At 46.1% G+C, this 23,125-nt stretch overlaps 1 protein-coding gene across 1 annotated transcript in view; it reads right to left on the reverse strand.

Moving 5' to 3' along the window:
* LOC117237376 (single Ig IL-1-related receptor-like) overlaps positions 1-23,125 on the reverse strand; it is a 131,188-nt gene that overhangs the window by 18,627 nt on the left and 89,436 nt on the right. The window contains exon 3 of the mRNA XM_033501274.1: positions 15,808-16,021. Coding sequence (XP_033357165.1) covers positions 15,808-16,021 — 214 coding nt within the window. The remainder of the gene's footprint in view (positions 1-15,807; positions 16,022-23,125) is intronic.

Consider the following 23,125-nt stretch of genomic DNA (forward strand, 5'->3'; position numbering starts at 1 on the left):
GGAAATCGATGAATCTAACGATTCTGTTCCCCGCCCTGCTTCCTCCTCTGCCCCTCTTCCTCTTGCTCCGTGTCTCTCGTTCTCACCCCGCGCTTTCCCCTACTTCTTCATCGACGAACCAACCGATATCGCTACTCGTATCATTGCGTGGTCAATCCTGTTTAATTAAGGGAAACCGATAAACTCGCTACTCATTGTCCTGCCGTCGGACTCGATTCGACCATCGGAAACGACGCGTCTATTTTAATTAACTCTCTGTCATTCTCGTTTCGTCGCTTTCTCTCTGCGCGGCCGTTGGCGAACCATTGGAGCGCGCGTCGCGCCGCCAACGAGCACCGATTTCCGCGTATTCCGCAAGCGGCTTTCTTACAAATTCCGACAGCGTTGGTCGCTGCGGGTGTGGCGATTGTTTGAATGGCGCGCGAATACGCGCGTAAACGACAGAGTACGTAATTGACTGGACGCGTAGCGAAAGAGAACAGGTGCGAACAGTAGTAGAAAGATTGCGATCTGTTGAGCTTTTATATAGGTATCTCGGAATAGAAAGAGCAAACGCGTGGATGAATGTATTCTAGAAATTCTTTATTCAGAAATGTTAGAAATTAGGACTCCTATTAGTGGTTTCTATGCTATGTGAAAATTTATTGATAGATGGATATATTACAGCGGATTAAACAGAAAACGATGATTATTTAACGTGAACTTAATGCAGTAGTGTGATATCACAACTCTCGACTTTTGACTCTCTAGTGGCTAACTGAACTTCAACTTGCTATAACCCTTTATTAGAAATGTTAGAAATTAGGATTTCCAATGGTTTCTATCCTATATGATAATTTATTGATAGATGGATATATTACAGTGGATTAAACAGAAAACGATGATTATTTGACGCGAACTTAATGCATTAGTGTGATATGACAATTCTCGATTTTTGATTCTCCGGTGGCTAACTGAACTTCAACTTGCTATGCCGAAATATATCGATAGTCGTTAGACATATCGAAGTTTTTCCACCCTTTCGGTTTATCGGCATTTGCGTTTTACCGTCGACATTGTCTGTATACCGGCGATCTTTCCACGGTACTATAATAGAGACCGAAGAAGCCGCTGTAAAGAGAATCGTTGCGCCAAAAACTAAACACTAGAGGAGATGTAGAGTTTTCCTAGAAGTGAGAATCGCTTCAACACTGCCCACTAGCGTTATATTGGGTTGGCAACTAAGTGACTGCGGATTTTGTCATTAGGTGGTATGGACAAAGTCGGCAATCACTTAATTGCCAACTCAATGTTATAGGATTTCTTTATTAGAAATGTTAGAAATTAGGATTTCCAATGGTTTTTATCCTATATGATACTTTATTTATAGATGGATATATTACAGCGGATTAAACAGAAAACGATGATTATTTAACGTGAACTTAATGCAGTAGTGTGATATCACAACTCTTGACTCTTGAGTCTCTTGAGGCTAACTGAACTATCAACGACTGCGGTGCTGAAATATATCGATTACGCCTATTGAAGTTTCCCAACCCTTTTGGCTTGTCGCCATTTGCTTTTTATCGTCTACATTGTCTGTATGTCGGCGATCTTTCCGCGGTACTATAATAGAAGAAGCCGCTGTAAAGACAACCGTTGAGCCAGAAACTAAAGACTAGGAAGATGTAGAGTTTTCCTAGGAGTGAGACCCACTTCAACACGATTGATTGCGTATCGAAGCAAATTTGTGATAGTCGCGTAGCCAATATAATTAAAAGACTATCGTTTATCGTTGCTTGATTTTAACACTTTGACTGCCACGTTGGTCATATATGGCCAGCTACGGTTTCTCCTGTGACGCCACGGTGGACATTGGTGACCGGAGCGCTTCAACTTTTTGCAATTGTAAAAATTGAATGAAAATCGACAGTTAGGGCATTTTGAGTATAACCGATAAATAGAAGGTACTTTGAAATAAAAAGTGCCCCATTGAACAATTAAACATTCTTATTAGAACATAAATAAAAAAAATGAGAACAAATCTTGCATCTAATGGTGCATTGTGTTTGCACCCATATCTTTGAGGGGCAATCTACGAATATTATTATAAACACACCTTAGAAAATAATCGTAAATGCTGCTTTATAATCATATAATTGCCTCATATAAACGAGGCCTTGTTATATATCGCTATCAACTGTTACCAAGACACCACGGTGGTCACCCGTGACCACCAATAAGATAAACGGTCCATTGGGGAAGAATGTTGCCTTACATCATCAATTTATTATTATTTTGCCATTATATGCTATGAATAATAAAAATACTACCGTGGCGAAACATGTGATTTCGGCGTGGCAGTCAAAGTGTTAATTAGTTTCTCGTAAACAAGGGTGTGGCATGGGCGATCACCAGCGCGCGAATGACGAGTAAGCAAGGAATAAGACAAAATCGACACGTTTGTCCTTTGTTACAATCAGAACCGAGAATTACTTTCTCGAATCCCACGTATCTTCGATCCCCCCGAATCGCCTCAAATTCGACGCGCTTCTCAACAGAGACCGATCGTCTATAAAAGTAAAAGCGAGATTGGTCGCACGTCGGAGAAAGCGAGTGCAACGGCGCTTTTACTTTTATAGACAAAACGCGCTTCGACGAAAAGCGACGGGCATCCGGCGCGATTCCGGTGGAAGCGGTAATCGGTTTAAACACACAGCACAACGATCGAGATCTTTTTTCCCGGGTGGTGGAATACGCGCGCCAACGGGCTTTGCTCGCAAATCGGAGGATTTTCAGGGATGTCGCCGAAACGCGGCAACGTCACGTTCGCCAGTGGTTTTAATCTTTCGAATAATACCGGGCGGAATTGCAAATATCAGCCGGCAGTCCGCGAAAGCGTTTTCGACAGCGAAAAAACTCGGCCAAATGCGCGATGCAAAGCGAACAAACAATCCTGGACAGTTCCCATCGGGGTAACTATCCAGGTAGTCGTATACTCGCATTGAAGGCGGCGGGGGGCGGCAAAGGTGCCGTGGCTTCCAGGAATACCTTCCAACGAAGCGGATGTTCCTGCACGCGCGGACTCCACGAGCAGCGACCAAACGGACTCCGAGCAATTTGTTGGCGCGTTCATTCAGTACGAAGAACGATATCACCGCGCCCAGAGACAAATTACAGTAAAAGCCAGTCAAGAATCGAATTGACGAATGGTTGACAGTCATGAACCACGATGGTCTGCCCCGTTACTCGCAACGCACGAACGAGTTGACCGCGACGCTACCTTAATTTAAACGTCGTAGTTGTAGTATTCGGATTAAGTGCTACTTTAGAATGAATATTGTTCGGAATTTTGAGTGGTCGTCCGTTTATGGCTCGGACAGGCCCATTCCCTTCGTTGGGAAATTTCGAATTACCTGTCCGCCCCGAGCTGTAAACCTAATGACTTAAAGATCGGGGAAAAACTCCTGCCGGCATCGTACTGTGAGGGTGAAATACCTCACTCTCAACAAGATCTTACCACCGTTGTGTTCATAACATCACACTTATACACTCTTATACAACTCTTATACTCAAATAAAATGCTAAATTACACTAATATTCGATCTATTAAACTTCCTCCACCTTGAGCGTTATGTCATTCAAGGCCCGCGATATTGACCGATCGGTTTGACCTGATCGGTTGCTCTTTAGTTGATAATTCGCAACAAATATCATTTAATTGCGATATAACGACTGACATCTATGCGTTCGGTGACGTAGCCATTCAGAGCCACGTTAGTCGAAAGGAGCCGAAGAACGTTCGGTTCTGGCAATTTAAGACGTCGATCGTCGGCCGCTGAATATTTATTCGGAAAAGTTAGTCGCGCGGCGATCACGCGCGAAATCAATATTTCACGAGGCCCCAGCACACACCAGGGCCGCGACCCATTCCCGTTGCTCGACCAATCGACTCTACTCCGTCGAGCGAGTTGTTAAGGTGCGGGATTTCTTGGAACGCGTCCAACCACTTCCGTTCCCTTCGGTTCGCCTATTTACTATTTGCATAAAACGGACGCACGCGGCTCCGAAATTTCGCATGACATAGCGATACGTATTCCAAACGGTTAAACCGCTCCTCCCTTGCTGTGTACTTAGTCCGCGTTGCCGCTCGATCGATGGAAATCGCGATTCGAGCAATATCAAGCTGAGCGGAAAGGACTCGCGACTCGATCGAAGGAAGGAGACTCGATATCGCGAATCGTCTGACGGTACTCGAAGGTGGTTCACGCGTCGCCAGGAACAGTTTCTGTGGCTGACAGCGAAGGGACGCTTTCGTTTCGAAGTTATCGACGAGAGGATACCAATTAGGGTGGAACACGACTGATACGCGAAATCGAACGAGAACCCGCATCCGGCCGATAATCCGTCTGCGACTCGTTCCGCTACATCTCGTCGGGTGTTCATTCGTTCTTCTTTACTTAGGGATGATAGTAGGGATAAATTCTTTGCCACGAAAAGCCATACATTGTAGGGGAAACGCAATAGATACAAGTATATATGGATTATAAATTGGGGCAATGGTTTTCCTTCTGCTTTCCTGCGGCAGGCAATCGGCGAGATGCGTGGCGTGCGCGCTTCATTTCCCTCGTAATCAACCGAGAGAAACTCGAACGGGCTCGAAAGCAACGAGACGCATGACGTAATTTCCTGCCAGGATGCGCGTCGGCCCGACTCGGTTCGGTTCGGGCTGATTCGGTTCTCGGCTCGGTCCGGGCCGATTCGGCTTTCGGTTCGGTCGGGCCGATTCGGCTCTCGGTTCGGTCGGGCTGAAATAATTAAACGGCACGTTGTAATCCGCGATGACAGATCCCCGTTGTCCCGACAGACAGAACTCGTCTGTCAAATTGCAGCCAGCTGAGCTCAGGTCAGATTAAGTTTCTATCGAGGAGACAGTTTCGCGTGCGTAGGCACGGGACGGACAGGATTAAGTGTCTACGTTGCAATTTCTCTTCATTTCGCTCGCCCCACATCGTCCCGTTTTTAGTCTCTCACGCGGATACGTTGGCTCCGGCGGTGGCTGATAAGACGGACGAAGGAAGCGATAAAAATATCGAAACGAAAGGACGGGTCGCGACGGGTTCCATCGGTGAATTTCGTTGGAAAGTATAGCGGAAAATCGTGGGCTGTCAAAACGGTTCCTGGATGCGTGGCGATAACGGAGATCGTCGACAGAGCGAAACGATACTTCGAATTCCATACGCTTTAATGTCCGAAATCCGACCGCGTGCCGGAATCGATTCGAATGGCCGATAATACGCTAATTTAATCGAGTAAATTGTGGCCGGGCCGTCCCGCGTTTCCATTCGCGCTCACTCGCTCGCTTCTGTGTTCGCCCTGCAATCGAATTACCCAAAAGGTTAAATGTTAATTAATCAGTTTGTCACGGGCTATCGTAACGTTTCGCGAATTCCACGCGGTTCCCCGCTCCCCTCGACATTCTGCGCTCCATCGATGATTCGTTTCGTTGCCTCGCACGGGACATTGTTCGAATCGTGGAAACGAATCTACCAACTTCCATCTTGCCATCGCTTTCGCCCCTTTCTATTCGCTTCGATCGATCGATTCGACGGCGGTTTCGTTTAATTTCCTCCGCAGTTCGGTCGATTTTCCGTCTGGTATCGTACTACCGCACATAGCTTTGTCTCTGCCGCGGTCTAGATATCGCCACTACAAAAAGGTAGAAGGCTTTTCGTTCTGACTCGACGTGCCGCGTTTTCAATCCGTTGCATCTCTATTTCCGTCCGCGTCCTTTCGATTCCTTCTTTTCTATTTATTTGTTTGTTTATCTCGTAAACGAGAGAAAATTCCCATCAAAGTACAAACGGCGTACAACGCGTAAAAGACGGCAGCGCAATAACGACAAAGATATAAAGAACACGTAGGTAAGAGAAACAGATGTGAAGGTGTAAAACTGCGAGAGACGATACGAAAAGGAGAGAGAAAAGGAAAAAAGAAGAAAATGGAGGAAACGTGCTATATATGTTTTACAAGATTTTATGAATTCGCGCTTGGAATATATACGGTGTGCCCTAAACAGGGTAGGAAGAAAAATCTGAACGAACATGTGCGTAGGAGAAAAGGTGTTTCTTTCCTTGGTGACGTTTTGTCCCTGCGAATGCTCGATCGTAATTAAACGCGAAGACGACAGTCGCATCGACGAGCAGATTTGAGAGGCTGCTGAAGGATAAATTGGCGTAAAAGAGAAGCCGGAATTTCGTAGCGAGTACGTTCCATGGATCCAACTCGGAAGGATGCATCGGCAGATAGCCTTTCTTTCCTCCTGACAGGATAAGTTTGCGCGGATGTACTCGCTCGGCTCGTGCTTCGAAGAGATGAAAAAATAGTTAGGCAGAGGCGGGAACGTAGGTCGCGCGAGAAGGCAAGGGAAACGTATCTCGGGGTATTTCATCGATCGACAAAGTTTAGTCGCAGTCTCCTTCCCCCCAGGGGAAAAGTATTATTCGAGCGGAACGACTCGGAATTAAGTTACGGAGCCGTTATTACGGCATCATTAATATTAATTCCGGTTCTAGCGTGCCGATTAATTCGCCACGTCGGGGGAATTAAACGGATTACGCGGGAAATTTAACTGGTTGCGCCCCGACTGTTTTTCACTGTCGGGGAACTCGGCAGATGTTTCGCCACGCGTCGCCACGGTTCCGTGGCCGACGACAAGCGAGGCCACGCTACGTTACGGAAATTTCACTTGGTCGAAAGCTAAATACCCGACCATCTATCGCAGAACGCGACCTTCTTCGTGTACTCGCGTCCCCCACACACGCGGGTGTATCGTTAAACGCGGCAGTTCTTCGAAACTCCAGGCCACGGGAAAATTGAACCAACCTCTCTGTTCCTCTGGCTTTGCTCGACGCGAGTAAAATTCAGTGACTGCGTGGAAATATCGCGGAGGAAGCAGCGGCACGTTTCCGTCCTTTGTTCCGGTGTTTCTGTCAGCTCGTTGCTTCTCCGTTCTCGCCGGATGCTCGTCGCGCGTTTCATCTCGTCACCGTTCCGCACCGTTTTCTACCTTTCCCGGCAACGACGTTACAATTAATGCCGTCCCCTTTTTCGGTAATTGCGTCGCATTCATCGGCACGACGATATCTTAGCAAGACGATGCTACGCGTTGCCACTTGTACCGGTGCCGACGTTTGGCTTCATCGACCATCGTTTTTTCGCCTCAGCTACTTTTTTTCCGGTTCCGCCCTATCACCAACTCTCGCTTCTTACTTCTTTTTCTTCGATCCTTCCCTTTTGTCTCTTTTCCTTTTGTTCCTCTTCGGCACTTTTCAATATTTCATCGTTCTTTGCCCCTTCCTTTTTTTCTCGCGCTTCCATCTTATTTCCTTCTGCGTCGCTTTGGAAATACTCGACCGATTTTTTATCCTTTCCTAACCGCCTTTCCCCCCCCCCCCCCGCCGCTGACTCCTTCCTTTCGATACTTTGCTCTATTCTTCCATCGGCCGACCGAACGACCGACCGGGTGGCTGGCTGACTCGCCCTCCGTCGCGAATTGTTCGACCGATTCGGTCGATAATTTCGCCCCGATGCTCGCGAAAATACTGTCTACTATCCTTCGTTTTCTATTTCGACCCGGAAATCGGTGCAGCGACGCTGAAACGAGCTTACGGGCTGGCTTTCTCCTTGCTTTGTCCAGGACAATTACGACCTGAATGGAAACGGGCGAAAGTACTTCAGTCGGCGATGAATTAGCGCTAGCGGGCGGCCGCTTCTACCATGAATTTGCATTCGAATGCAATCAACGTTAATAGATCCGCATCGACGCGGAGCAGCTCGGCGTAGCGCGCGCACGGCCCACGAGACCGCGTGTAATTCGTCTCTATTAGTCGACGAGTATTGGCCGCTTAAGATTTACGAGTCTGAACCGTCGCCGATCGCGCGGAATCTGTTCGTCACACCTGCGAACTCTATCGATCACCGCATTCCCGGCTAATGCGTCACGAGAGAAACGCGCTCGACGATGAACTCGAGTCTAGTTTCTTCGTATAGCGTCTAACGACTGCTCGGCAAGATTCGCGGTACACAAGCGTTTAGTAGTCGTACGTCGATCGCGAACAATCGCGAACGCGACATAATTCGCCGATGCAAAATGCCAACGCGTAAGACGTCTGAATTATCGATAACGATCCGTATAGCTATCTATGTATACGTAGATATATCAGTGCCTAGAATCGAATCGATCGCAGTGGATCGGTAATCGATCGGTCGACAACGAAGAGATTACGTTGCAACACTGGCCGCGCGAACCGACGTTATTGCTTCGATATTATTCTTCGGTGTATTGCGAGTCTATTTCATACCGTAACATGGAGTGGTGTAAAATATAAATAAAGTATCGTCGTTGTTGCGTATTATCGATTAAAGAGCAACCGGTCAGGTCAAACCGATCGGTCGATATCGCGTACCTCGAATGACTTAACGTTCAAGGTGGAGGAGATGGAATAACTCGAGTGTTAGATTTAGACGGCACTTTATTTGTATTCGTTGTAGCACTTAATCGAACTAAGTTGGGACTTTGTCGTCCTGTGTCTGTAGTCCTCGTTGCTTGTAGTTGAACTAAGTTGGGACTCTGTCGTCCTCTGTCTGTAGTCTTCGTTGCTTGTAGTTGAATTAAGTTGGGACTCTGTCGTCCTCTGTCTGTAGTTTTCGTTGCTTGTAGTTGAACTAAGTTGGGACTCTGTCGTCCTCTGTCTGTAGTCTTCGTTGCTCGTAGTTGAACTAAGTTGGGACTCTGTCGTCCTGTGTCTGTAGTCTTCGTTGCTTGTAGTTGAACTAAGTTGGGACTCTGTCGTCCTCTGTCTGTAGTTTTCGTTGCTTGTAGTTGAATTAAGTTGGGACTCTGTCGTTCTCTGTTTGTAGTCCTCGTTACTTGTAGTTGAACTAAATTGGGACTCTGTCGTCCTCTGTCTGTAGTCCTCGTTGCTTGTAGTTGAACTAAGTTGGGACTCTGTCGTCCTCTGTCTGTAGTCTTCGTTGCTCGTAATTGAACTAAGTTGGGACTCTGTCGTTCTGTGTGTACTGTCCGATGGTTGAAGCTGAACTCCTCGCCGTTGGATTTCTTCTTTCCACCGTGCCCTTCCGACTGGTCTTTTCCCGAGTTTTTCCTGGCCTCGAGTCAATACGTTTACTGCTCTGAGAGGACCGATAATTCGGAATTTCCTAATGAGGGAAATGGGCCTGTCCGCGCCATAAACGGACGGCCAACTAAAATTTCGAACAGTCGTTTCAATCGGTATAATTATCGTGAATATTCGTCATACTCGAAATATCGTGTTTGACAGCGATCTTGCTTCGCAACAGTCGACGTTGTTAGAAAAGTTGCCGCTCTTGCGGCCGAGAAAAATTTCTCTTCTTCTCGATGAATGTTCGACGACGCGTCGCGAAACGAGGAACGAGACTTTGCAATAGATTCTCCCGAAACGATTCTTGTCGTCCTCGTCGCTCCTTTGGTCTCCAGTGGGGTCCGAGTTTCTTCGACGAGTTGAAAGATCGCGACGGATTATTCCTCCAAGTTCTGCAAGGTGCGCGCGTAAAACCTACGAATCTCCGACGGCATCGTTACGTCCGCGAGCATTTAACTGGCTCCCCTTCCTGGTTCTTTAAGACGAATAGCCGACTTTCCTTCTTGCACCGACTTAAATCGTGGTCGCGTCAGCGAATTTCCGGCTAGCGAAAACGAGTAGAGTGTAGAGAGCAGAGAAAGAGAATGAACGCGTCTCGTCGATCGATCGCGTTACGTCGAGAAACTCGTTTTCTCCACCTCGATTTCTGTCCATCGGGCTGCGAATTCTCCAAAGCTCCCCATCGCGTCTCCTCGACGCTGTACGACCTCGCGCGTTTACTCGATCCACCGGCGCATAATGGAAGCTCGATTAAAAGCGAATGGAATATAAATTGGAAGCTGAAGAAGAGAGGGAGATGGAGAGAAAACGAGGGGAGAAGAGAGAGAGAAAGAGAGCTGACGAGTCGTTTCAGGTATCGTCGATCTCGTTTAATCCCGGCCGACCAGCGAGGCGACTCGTCGCTTAGAATATGAGAAGCTCGATGGACCACCCATGGCCGGACGACGGACCTTGCTATCTCGCCACGATGATCGAGAGCTCGACGACAAAACGAGAGACAAAAAGCAAGCGGAGTGAAAGAGATCGAGGGTAGAAGAACCGGCTAACCAACCGCGGAGGAGCTCGTGACCCTGGCGCCGTGCCGCTCCGCGTCGTTTCTCGCTCCACTCCGTTCTCCCCGACTCGGTTCTTCCCTCTTCTTCTCTTCCTCTCCACCGTGATCGCGCGACCTCACGGACTTTCCCTTTGCCCCCTCAAACTCGCGAAGTCGAGCGTCGCGGGAGACCGCGTTCGAGCTGCTGTCCGGTTCTCACGCGAGAAACGAGAAACCGACTTGGCGATCGATTCGACGGTGCCTATAGGTGGAAAGCGGCAAAGCTTGGGATAGACCGTAATTGGCAGCTAGAAGCGTCTCCGCCGCGAGGAATAGCCTCTATCGATCGTATGCACCGAGAATCCGAGAATGGACAGGGACAATGCCGTCCCCTTTCCTCCGCTCAATTTCGTTGCCTCGACATTCGGTTTCCGCTCGGTCGCACGGCATCGCGATCTCTCTCTCTCTCTCTTTCTCTCTCTCGCAACTTCACTCTTCGCTTCCGGACTAATAAAGCGATTTCTTGCACGAGGCGCGGCCGCGCGCGTACGAGCGACTAAAAGTTTCACGGCGACCAACGACGAGTCGGCAAAACCTTACAAGAACTGCAGACCGAACGCGTTCCCGGACAGACGCGGACAATTACGGGCCGACGTTTTTCCATTTCCCCTTCGCGAGCGGTGGTCGAGTTGCGAGCTATGTGGAGCGAGGCTTGTAACCATCGGAGGAATCGGCATTATCACAGCAACAGTGGCAGCAGCGAGGGGACACACGAAAAAGGGGCCGATTCACCGAGGTAACAGGCCAGGCTATCATCAGCGTAATGACGGAGCTGCTGCGACGTGGAAGGGCGGCGGCAAGCGGAGAGAGGCCAAGATTCCTTGGAATTTCTTGCCTCGCTTCTCTCTCTCTTTGCCGCGCGTCGCATCCTGCCACGTCCTTTCTTCCTCGCACTTTGCGTGCAAGAACGGATTTCGTCCTCGTCTGGTTTCTCGCGGTCGTCGAGCCCAAGCTGAACTCTACCGAGTTTGTCTCGACGTTATTACCTCTATATGTGTAATGCCTGGAGACGGCAAAAAGGCTAACCACCGGGCCAGTGATCGCGCTCGTCGATCCTCCCTGCGAGAGAGACTCCTCTGGAGCGCAACCGGCTGCCTTTCCATCCTAAACTTTCTTCTTTTCGTTCATTCGCTTGGCCTCGGCTTTTGTACTGTGATCGTGGCAAGTCGACCGATCCGACGTTTATGCAAGCCAGTGTTTTGCAAGGAAATCGTGCGAGCTTCCTTTGCCAGTCACGCGAACCGGCGACACGACGAAACACCCGGCCGAGTGAAAGCGCGTTCGCGGAATGGCGTTTACGTAACTTCGATTTCCGCAGACGCGCTCCGTATCGCCATCATTCTCCGCTATCCGAGCACGTTCCAGGGCGAGACCAATTAAAGTTAACGTTAAAGTAAACGCGCGTGTTCGATCGCGACAAGTACCCCCCACGATGATTCCTTTTTACGCGCCGGATCGACCAAAAACATCTTGTCACGATGATACGTCGAACATCGAAACGCACCAGAGCTGGTAAAACGGGAAAACGAGTTGTCGTTACGGGTTTCGGTGTGTCCCGACTCAGCTGCCACACGTTATATCGGTGCACACCAGGCGCGCGGTCGCTAATTGGACGACAAGTTTGCAGCGCGCCATTTCCAAATGTACCCCCGAGATACGAGGTTGCAGGCGAAACCAACTGCATTCGCGGAAACCACGAATAGCGCGGGGCTGCTAGAGCTTCACCACGGAGCGGCCGAAGCGACGATTACGCGATAACCGTCTCCGTTCGCACGAACGATATTTCACCGGGTTAATTTGATCGTTTGCACGTTCACGATTTTGCGTGTACGGGCACGCGGCACACGACGTACGCTCTCTCTTCTACTCGCTTCAAAAAGCGCTATTTGTTCGACTGTGTTTGCGGACAGACGCGTCTGCTTTGTGACTCGTCAACGAATGTCGTAAGTTTGCATCTCGATTAGTATCGACACCAAAGATTCCCTATTTCCATTAAGATGATAGGGATATTTCTGTTGAAATGGTTATCACTTCTAAGAAAACTCCACATCTGGTCTTTTTACTTTTCTCAAGCACTGAAGGCATCGACAGCGCGTAGACAAAAGACTGCGACGAAGTCAGACCATAAACAGTAGACAGGCGACGTTGGCTTCGGGGCGTTCAGTTATTGGGTAACACAGCTAGCGCGCGGGTCTGGACCAGCTCAAAGTGTATTGTACTTATAATTACACTTTTATTTAAATTTTTTTTCTTCTTTTATTTTCTGCCTTACAATTTATCCACGAGTTTTCTCTGTTTACACATCGAATAACCTCAACAATTTCAATAGAATCTGACATTGGGTTTTTAACCTTTTGCACTCGAGAGGCTATTTTCCGCCGTCACAGCGTTTCGTGTGGCAACTCGAGAGGAGAATGAGAGGCGATAGTCCCTGTTTATGCTAAATTTCGACCTCTCCGATTGACGAGAGCGCAGTATTGGTTGGTAAATAGATTCCTTAGCTCTTTATATCGTTTGTTATGGAGTGTGAAGTGCTTCACTTTCAAATGCGGATGAAATATTTATGCTCCAATTCTTTCGAACCTATGGTTTTGCCAACGTCTGTGACGTTAGATTCGACGGTCGTGGCACAAGTATTACAGTTTCGTAAATTTAGAAGCTCTAAAGAAATGGATTTGGAAATTTGTTTAATTAATTCATACATTCTGTATAAAAGCAAAAAAAACTTAACCACCACTTAACCACCTGCGATTTATAAAAACTTTAGTAGACCGGATGAGAGGAGATATTCGACAACCGCGAGATCGAGCTTCCACGCCGACTGCCAATTATGATGAAATTCGGTTAAATGGAAAGCTGCGTGTAATTTTAACAGGAACAAAAAAGTATTGTAAGGTGTGTTCTTACCGAAACAAAGCAAGAGAAAGACACGAAGCAACTTATTATTGCGATACTTGTGCCAACAAGCTTGACAGATGTTTTATAAATTATCGTAAAAAAATACAGAGGAAATATTAAAAAATTATATGTTCAAAGATGTAAATATATATGGATTATTAAAATGCAATGTGTTTTTAAGTTAATTTTTGTATAAAATCATTGTATGTTACCTACAAAACACTCGTCACAGACGCGCAAAATCATTTCGAGTTGCTGCTACGCCCAATTGAAAAGGCCGTCGAGTGCAAAGGGTTAAATTTTAAATATAATTATACAGGGTGGTTGGTAACTGTTGGTACAATCGGAAAGTACCGTTGGTACAAACGGAAACGGGGTGATTCTGCGCGAAAAAATAAGTCAAAAATATAGAATAAACATCTTTTTTTTTCAATTTTTCCATCGAAACAACGATCTACAGTGAGATCCGTTATAACGAGACGTGAAAGAGTGCACGCGTACCGAGCGAAAATTCAGAGTCGATTTTCTCGAAAACAAAGCCTCGAACGAAAAATTTTTATTCTAAATTTTCGACTTCTTTTTTCGCGTAGAATCACCCCGTTTCCGTTTGTACCACCAGTTACCAACCACCCTGTATATTTCACAAAGAACACCTTCGAAGACTGAACGTGCGTATAAATGTTAAGTTCACGCGGAACCGCGTCGTTTTATTGTGTGTGGGGAAAGCAAAAACTTGAGATGGGCGTGCGTAGGACACGGGACGAGCGGATTCGTCAGTTGAGATTTTCGGTAAAGAAGCAAGGGCAGCAGTCACCGCTGTTAATTGATAGGAAAAACTGGTAGACAAGATGAGAACTAACCATCCCCATTTAGTGGAAATAAAGATTAATTCTCGACAAGGCAGTAACGACTCTTTGAGATTATTGCTGGCCCGAGCGAATGTGTTATGAAAAGCGTAGACAGAGAAATAAAACTGGCAAAAAAGCAAATTTCTATTCTCAAAAGGTTATTGTGGATGATGAAATGGACGAGCGTGTAATGACTGGGTCGTGTTACGGAACATTATTCGACCGAGTGATGCGCGTTTTAAATCCTGAAACGTAACCCAGATGCGATTCGATCGACCGTTCTTCAGTGCGGTGAAGTTCTCCGTGCAACCTCTGACCCCTCCTTTTGCAATCAGTAAAGAGGAAGCGGGAAATCCGTATTTCCGGCGATAATGACCACGGGTATTTCATTACGTATCTCTCGTTAGCCACGCTTCTATTAACCGATCCTGGAGCGTACGCGATTCAGGCGGCGAGCGTGCTTCCTGCAAGCAGGATATTCGCCTCGGATCAAAGCCAAATTCCGATACTCCCCTGCAAGTGCCGCTTAATTAACAGTTTGATATCAAGCGCTCTTGTCCATCGAACGCGCTCCAACCCTTATCGATCGACCTTTCGATTTCGATGGAAGCCGGTCGTCGTGGCCCGTACGAAACCAGCCAAATTTGGCAGCAACGCGCCGTCCACGCAAACTATTAGCTTGTCCGAAAAGTTTCTTTCGTTTCATAAGGTGATAATAGATGAACAACAATTCCTGTTTTATATTATTTTATTGAATTAGATGTGCTCCATTTCGTCCTATTTCTATTATTATGTTCATGCATAATTCAATAAACTAATATAAAACAAAAAACATTGTGCGTCTATTATTTCCTTATAAAACGAAAGAAATTTTTCGGACAACCCAATACATACGCCTAGTGTCCATAAGTCGCCGACAGTTTGCCTACTTTTGACAAAATATTTCTTAGAACGTACCATACTTTTGATATTACGTAATTTCTACACATTCGCGTAAATGCTATACTCTATTTCGTAATATACAGACAGCCGTGTAAAGGAACACTGAGATCCATTTCGAATGCGAACCACGCACTTAAAAACGGTAAAAAACGTTCAAGTAAACGTACGTTCTATCTGTCTTCGTTTATGACATCTAACGAATTTTCTGTTTCGATCTTGCGTTACCTAATTACCGTCGCAGAATATTTTCAAGGCAAGTCTGTAGATGGCTTGTCACGTATCCGGCTACACTTTCGACGGTTCTTGGTGTTTCCCGAATTTGTTAACGAACTCGTTTCAACATTTTCGATAAGTGTTGCATCTACAAAATTCGTTATATCTCATAAACGAAGACAAGCAGAACATATTATATTTGTACGAACGTTTTTAGATGTACAATCAGCAAAGCGATGCCCACCTTGTATAATAGATTATTTTAAGGTACAAAGTCATGCGTGTTTTAATTCGGTCGAATATCTCGCTCGTAGATAAAGAATAAAATTAATCCAGAAAATCGTGTCTATTTTCAAATAATCATTTTGCCGAGCATGAGAAACTGTCCGCTGACTTATAGCCAGGAGCGTACTGTTCGTCCAACGAGCTTCCACTTCGTTGACCGGGGTTGACCAGGTACATGTCGCGATTATTCGTAGCGTCCGTGTTAACGTTCGGCATCGTTTCCACGGAATGCGCACACGAATCGATTAACAACGTCGTATGGTCGTGACATGGTGTGCGAGAGACGTTTAGATGGAAACCTTCCTGTAGAATACGCGATAAGTGGACGCCAGGTCTCAAAGGGACGAATCGGAAACGGACTCACCTGGACACGCTATGCTGGGCGATCCTGCCGTGACTCGGTAACGTGACGTTGCTGTCGCTCTTCGACCAGGTTACCGAATTTTTCGCGTCCGGAAGCTCGACCTTTCCCAGGTATGCCTCGCAAAATAATCTCGCCGCTCCTCCCAGGGGAACCAATTGCGAGGCCGGTCTGTACGTTGGCAATGGTTTCCCGGTATATCCGCCAGACTTTTCCCCTGAAAAAACAACCCAATAGATTATATCGCAAAAAATATTTAGAAACCAACTGCCTCGCGGATACGAGGAATTTTCGCCGTTACCGTGTTTTTCGTTCAACGTCTTAAGCCGAATCCGCGCTGACAGACGATTGTCCGCAGACACGTGTCGCGCGGCCAATCTGCATCTGTATGTGGCAAAAAATTGGATTGGAATTTGGATTACGGTTACGTACCATTTCTGTATTTTACGAGATAGACGTGGATTTAATAATTAATTTAATCTTATTTACTCGTACATTTATTTAAAATAATATCGACGGCAAAAAGGAAACAATATCAAGTATGCTGCTATACAAAGTTTAAACAAAAATACACACAGACAAGTAAGTACAATTGCTTAGGATGATAACTTTAAGCTGCTCGTATGTTTAATGGGATTTTCTTCCATCATAGTAGGTGATCGAAGAATAAGTCTACTCGAGCCACGTACTTGCTGGTCACAAACTTGTTAGTGTGACCGAATTTCGGCTTAAAAACTGGCGCATAAAATATGGGCACGTTAAAGTTGGCCAAGTCTTACAAACGCGAGCTATCGATTTTATTATTTATAATATTGCGAAGGAGGAAAAGTTCACTAATAGTTTTACGCTGCTTCGAAGGTTTTATATCGAAAGTAGTCGTAATTGGGACACAATCACGATCATCATTTGCAAGAGGATATTTGTAGCTGGGGTTTCGTAAGAAGCCACCTTCTCTAATTCTTTCTTTTTACTAGATTTACATTTCTTATTACTATTGGGTTGGCAACTAAGTGATTGCGGATTTTGTCATTAGGTGGTAATGACGCCAAGAGGCATATTCTACATGGGGTAACACCAACGAGACGTACAACTTTAGCAGAGTATAAGGATTCTTCAAACGAGAAATTAGATCTAAGGATAATGCTTTTACAGCCTCGTTTCCTATTGAAACAACTTGCAGATAATGATCATTAAAGGAAAGTGGCCGACACAGCAAGTCCACGAATAGCTCGCAAAGGGCACAAATCAAATAATGTCATTTAATAATAATAATAATATTATTACACGTTATTATTGACGTAAATAATAAGGGTTAAACCCTTTGGTACAAAGGTGCAATATGCGGAAAAGTAAATTTATTAGAATATTATTTATTATAACGGGTCACAGTTCGATTATGATATACACAACGTAGCGATCATATGAACATAACATAAAAGTACAAAAGCGATATCAAACCACCATCTGTACACAAGGTAATTCAACAAAGAGAGCTATTCGTGGCAAAAAAGTGCAGGCAGACAACGTAGCAATTAGCATAATTAAGAATACGGTGTACAACGGGTTGAAACAAGCGTACCTTGAATCTACTTTGTTAAAATGAAAAATATTATATCTGCACGTATCCTTGCAAGATACGTGGATACCGATCATTCAACATATTCTTCCTATTTCTTGCACAATCCTTTATTAAAAACCGCGCCAACAAATAATAGATTGACACGAGAGAAGAAAATGCTTTCTTTAAAAGAGAAAAATAGAGAATATCGTATCTCTACTTTGTTTCAAGATCTGATAAATCGACCAGAAAAATTCGAGAGCATTTCCGGATAAATCCCGCATCTTTTCTTTATGTTCCACGCTGATAGGACTAAAGAAACACTTAGCAAAAAATCGTCGTTCGTTCGAAGGATCGAAGGACACTTCAGTCGCAAATCGAACGATGAAAATCGAACGACAAAGGTGGAACGATTTAAACGAGCTGCGTATACGAACGACATAGGACGTCCAATATGCGAACGGTAGAACCAAATTTTTTATTTTAAAGCGTTCGATTCGACGACGAACTACGCATCGTCCAAATACGCGTGCCATGTAACCGTAGCCTTAAACGAATTTTAACCCTGAATCTGATGACCGATATTTACTTAAACTCACTGAAATATCCATTTACGTTGCACCCTCTAGCTACCTTGCGAGATTCGAGTCTACGTCCGGGAGCCTCGTTCCGTTTCGTTATCGAACAGCGCAACTTCCATATGCGCGAGAGTTCGTCTGAGTTTCGGAACGCTAGGAAAAACGTCGTGTTCGAAAATTGACAAAGCGAGAGACTCGTTTTGTTCGTCCGTTAAACGCGGCAAGTTTCCGAAGAGCCCCCGCATCGCATCGTTCGCCGAGTTTTCTTCTGCGCGGTGGCAGTCGGGAACTTTTCGAGTTCGTTACGGTAGCGTGTCTGCGGCGATATATCGAGCTCGTGAAATCGCTCTAGCGTCCAAGTTTTCACGTTGCAGGTTCTCGAGGGCCAAAACCACGAAAATCCAAGAACGTAATCGAAGTACGTATTTCGTAATTTACGATTTAATTTCCCGATTTACTCCCGAATTTCGCTCAAGCCACCGCAACTCCCAACCCGGTAAACCAAAACTCGGTTGGAAACGCGAGTTTCGCTGCGCAGCTCAAAGCTGAAACTCCGTAGCGGTGCCTCGACGGATGCTCGATTTCCAAGCGGAAGAAGCTTTCGAACGCGCGTGCCTCGAGCGCCAACGAGATTAACGCAACTTTCCTCGTGATCCGACGTTTCCACCTGCGGCGTCTGTTCCGTTTAACGGAATCGCTCGATCGGCGTTTTATCCGGTCGGTAAATGGCGAGGGCGCGCGTCGACGCATCGACGAAGATCGGAACGGAAAGTACACGGCGAAAACGCAAACAGTTCGTAACGGTGGATTATAGTTAGGCGAAAATGGCGTTATTAAAGCGATTTTCATTTCCATGACGATCCATCTCCCGTGCTTGGCCGCACCAACTCTAAAGACCGTCACCAGCCGCATTTCCGGGAATAATTATGAAATTTCATTTTCCTCGCGGAATTCCGCAAATAATTATCCACGCATACGGTCCACCATACGGTGAAGTTCTCTCTCGGAACGGAGACAAAGCGACGGCCAAGAGCTTTGTTAAACCGTCATCCGTACCGGGATGGGTCGCTCGTTTCTCGAACAGAGGACCGCTTTAACCGGTCCGGCTATCTCGCTCGTTGTCAGCATCCTCTTTCGCAAACGCGACATCCAGCGCGACGAATAGCGGCTACGAGTCGAGCACCGAGCTTTATAAACGCTGCCGTGAGTAAGTACGGAACCGATTACTCGAAACGAATGCCGAGAGTGGGTGGACGCGACCGGACAAAGGAACGTGCCATCGATTTTCTTCGTTCGACGAATTGGAAGCTCGATTCGGGGGAGAGGGCGAGGAGGGAGGAAGAAAACAAAACCGACCGGACGCGTGTGTTCCGGCGTTAGGAGCCGATTTTATCCGAGTGCCACACGCTTCCATAGGATATACGTCGATTGCCAAAGCTACGACATCGGTAGTTACGAAATTGTCACGCCGTTTCTAACAGCGAAACGCGTTCCGCCTCGCGTCTATTTTTCGTGCCATGCTTTACGTTTAAATGGCTCTTAAACGATCGACGATGCCCGGATATACGGTGCGTCCGCGTCGAGGAGCAATCGATCGCGGGTTGAAAGATTAATCGGAACACCTCCGGCGAATACCTCCGCTTTGTCTTTCCGCGGTAAGAAACTCGTGTCTAGAACGGCGGATTTCCACGCACCTTCTCTGTCTTCGCCGCCTCCTCAGCCGCCGCCGGTATTACTCCGAATAGCATTATCTAATATGTATTATTATTATTTATTTATTTATTTATTTATCGTCAACGGACCCTTTAAGTATACATAGCTGAAAAAATTGGGTTAGAGGCACGATTTGCATATATGTTACAAGTATGTATAATATAAACATTTAAAATGAAACACTGAATCAGAAAAATTGAACATATCGGCTCGGTAACATATGAACTCTTTAGCTCGGTAACCTTTTGCACTCGACGGCCTTTTCGGTCGGGCGTAGCAACAACTCGAGGTGACTTTGCGCGTCTGTGACGAGTGTTTTGTAGGTAACATACAATGATTTTATACAAAAATTAACCTAAAACACATTACATTTTAATAATCCATATATATTTACATCTTCGAACATTTAATTTTTTAATATTTCTTCTGTATTTCTTTTTATGATAATTTATAAAACATCTGCCAAGCTTGGTGGCACAAGTATCGCAATAATAAGTTGCTTCGTGTCTTTCTCCTGCTTTGTTTCGGTAAGAACACACCTTACAATACTTTTTTGTTCCTGTTAAAATTACACGCAGCTTTCCATTTAACCGAATTTCATCATAATTAGCAGTAGGCGTGGAAGCTCGATCTCGCGGTTGTCGAATATCTCCTCTCATCCGGTCTACTAAAGTTTTTATAAATCGCAGGTGGTTAAGTGGTGGTTAAGTTCTTTTGCTTTTATACAGAATATATGAATTAATTAAACAAATCTCTAAATCCATTTCTTTAGAGCTTCTAAATTTACGAAACTGTAATACTTGTGCCACGACCGCCGAATCTGAACTAACGTCGCAGACGTTGGTAAAACCATAGATTCGGAAGAATTTGGGCATAAATATTTCATCTTCATTTGAAAGTGTAATACCTCACACTCCATAACAAACGATACAAAGAGCTAAGGAATCTATTTACCAACCAATACTGCGCTCTCGTCAATCGGAGAGGTCGAAATTTAGCATAAACAGGGATTATCGCCTCTCATTCTCCTCTCGAGTTGCCACGCGGAACGTTGTGGTGACGGAAAGTAGCCTCTCGAGTGCAAAGGGTTAAATAATCTTGGTGACGACGTCAACGTGTCTAAAGCGAGAGGAACGAGGTCGAGGTGAAAATGCAAGACGCCTGACGCCTTCCAGATGCATAGATCTTAATGTTAGTAAGAACCGTTGGACGATAAACATATCTGTCGATATAATATACGAGGACCTGGTTCATTCGAACGCAAATTTTCCGAACCTAAGATTCTCTATTTCAGGCTACTATTTCATCCCATGACGTAGGTAGGTAGGAGAAATTTCTCGAATAGTCACCGGTGCCTTTGAGCAGTGCAGCCGCCGAGTCGTTGGTCGAGACGCGCGTCGAGGAGACGTCGGATCACGCAAGAACTCTCGTCGCGTATTACGCGGCCACGTGCACACGTAATATTCAGGATATACGGTTGGATGGGAGGACAAATTCGAACACGTGCGTATGAGCTTGTGTTGAGACGCGTCACGTACCGCGATACATACATCTTATGCGTACATAGGTTGCCCGATGGAACTGCGTTAAACCACGTGATCTATCCACTGACGAATGCGCGTCATCTACAGATCTTGCATCACGATCTGTGCAACGCAGCCTGGAAACAACCGATCGATCGGCCCGTCTTCTCTCGCAGCGACGCGACCCGACGTCCAAATTTAACGCACATTGCACGACATCTCAGCGAAGAAAGAATGACAGCTCGACGTGTATTCCCGGTTGCGTTTGCGATTGTACGCGAGACAACGCTCGACGATAACCGACAACAATACCATCGGCCTCATACTTGAACAGCTTCGGAAAGAAATACCAGCCTGTTCCTTGACACGAAGCACGGCCACAGTCGATACGAGAGAACGTGTCTCGATGCACGTGTGGCTCACGTGCCACGACGTGCATATGCCTACGCCTATCTATATCTAAGGTTTGCGGTTGGTCAGGATGGGCTGCGATTCATCGTCGGATACGCGTTCCACGGCTGTACGCTTTCGGAATCGTTTCACGAATGTTCGCCAACAGCATCGTCTTAACCGTTTCAGTCCCATGCAGAGCGATCGCGCTGTTTAAATTTTACGTCGAAAAGACCCAGTACATTTGAACGTTACGAACGATTGACGGTATTTTGTACTTCATCGTTATCTTCTCAGTAATTTTTATCGAACAACACTTGAAATATTTATAAACTAATGGTACGCATATATAATAATATAGACGTATTTCATAAAAATAACAAATATGACGAACGCTATCGCGTTGTTCGGGACCTTTCCACTCTGTTTTTTCAAAGACCCCTGCGACTCAAACGGTTAAGGACGTTTTCATCGTTTCGTTCTCCCCAGCCGTTCGTCAGGACGTGAGAAATTCATGTTCAAACACACTGAATACCGCTGCTGTAAAATTTATCGATCAAGGATACGCTTGCATGGAACCGAGCAACAAAACGCGACTATCTAGGTCACTTTGGGATTCCGGAAAGCGTTTTATTCTCGCGGAGAAAGTTCTCGCGAAAGAACGAAAAGAAGACGAAGTGGGAGAAAAAGGAGGTTTTGTCTCGATGTATCGAAACGCGTGTGTGGTCGTACGCGTTTACGCGACCGATCGTAAAAGACGGAAGAATCGCCGGCCGCGAAAGCGTTGACCGAAAAAGCCGGACAAACCCGCGATCGACTGCGAAGAGACTCTTCAGCCGCGCGGGAAAAGCCGCTTCTCACGCTCTTCTTCCTCTTGACATTCGCATTTGCCGTTTCCTCGTATCGCTTAACGTCCTCGACATTCTTTTATTTTTCTCAGAGATGAGCAGCGACATGCGCGAAGGAGCGTCTCGAGTTGGAAATCTTTCGGAACACGACATTTTATTGTCACGTCCGTTCGTCGATCGGTTCTATCGTTACCTGAGCTCCAGGCACGGTGCGCCGACGTGCATCGACGTGCATCGAGCGTCGACGATTTCATCCCGACGAACGTTGCGTCGACGTTACTCCGCCTGGATCAATAATCGTCGATCGATTGCTTTTTTCGACCCATCGCCTTGTCTATAGTTGGCGAGTAATGGTTTCGCGGTATGGTTAGATCTATCAGAAATAACCAATCGGATCCGCGTTCCTTTGGCTTGTTTTTTTTATTCCGTCTATTATACTCGATGCTCGCGAAGCAGGATGTAGCCCTGGACGTAGGTAGAAACGAAGAACGGTGGCCGGTGACTCGCGATACCAAGGCTAGGCCACGAACAGCGATAGGTTGAAGAAAGAGTTCCGAGAATTCCGGTTACCGTGACGAAGAAAGGACGCGCAATTCCTTTCATGGCTTTAACAGAGCTTCTCGGAATCGCGCGTGGGTAGTTTTATTCAAACTTTTGCCTCTGCCTCTGCTTCTCCTTCGCACTCCATTTCTCCTTCGTCTTCGTTACTTG

The sequence above is a fragment of the Bombus vosnesenskii genome, unplaced genomic scaffold (genome assembly GCF_011952255.1).
Source record: "Bombus vosnesenskii isolate JDL3184/JDL3185 unplaced genomic scaffold, Bvos_JDL3184-5_v1.1 scf7180000013370, whole genome shotgun sequence".
Lineage (NCBI taxonomy): Eukaryota > Metazoa > Arthropoda > Insecta > Hymenoptera > Apidae > Bombus > Bombus vosnesenskii.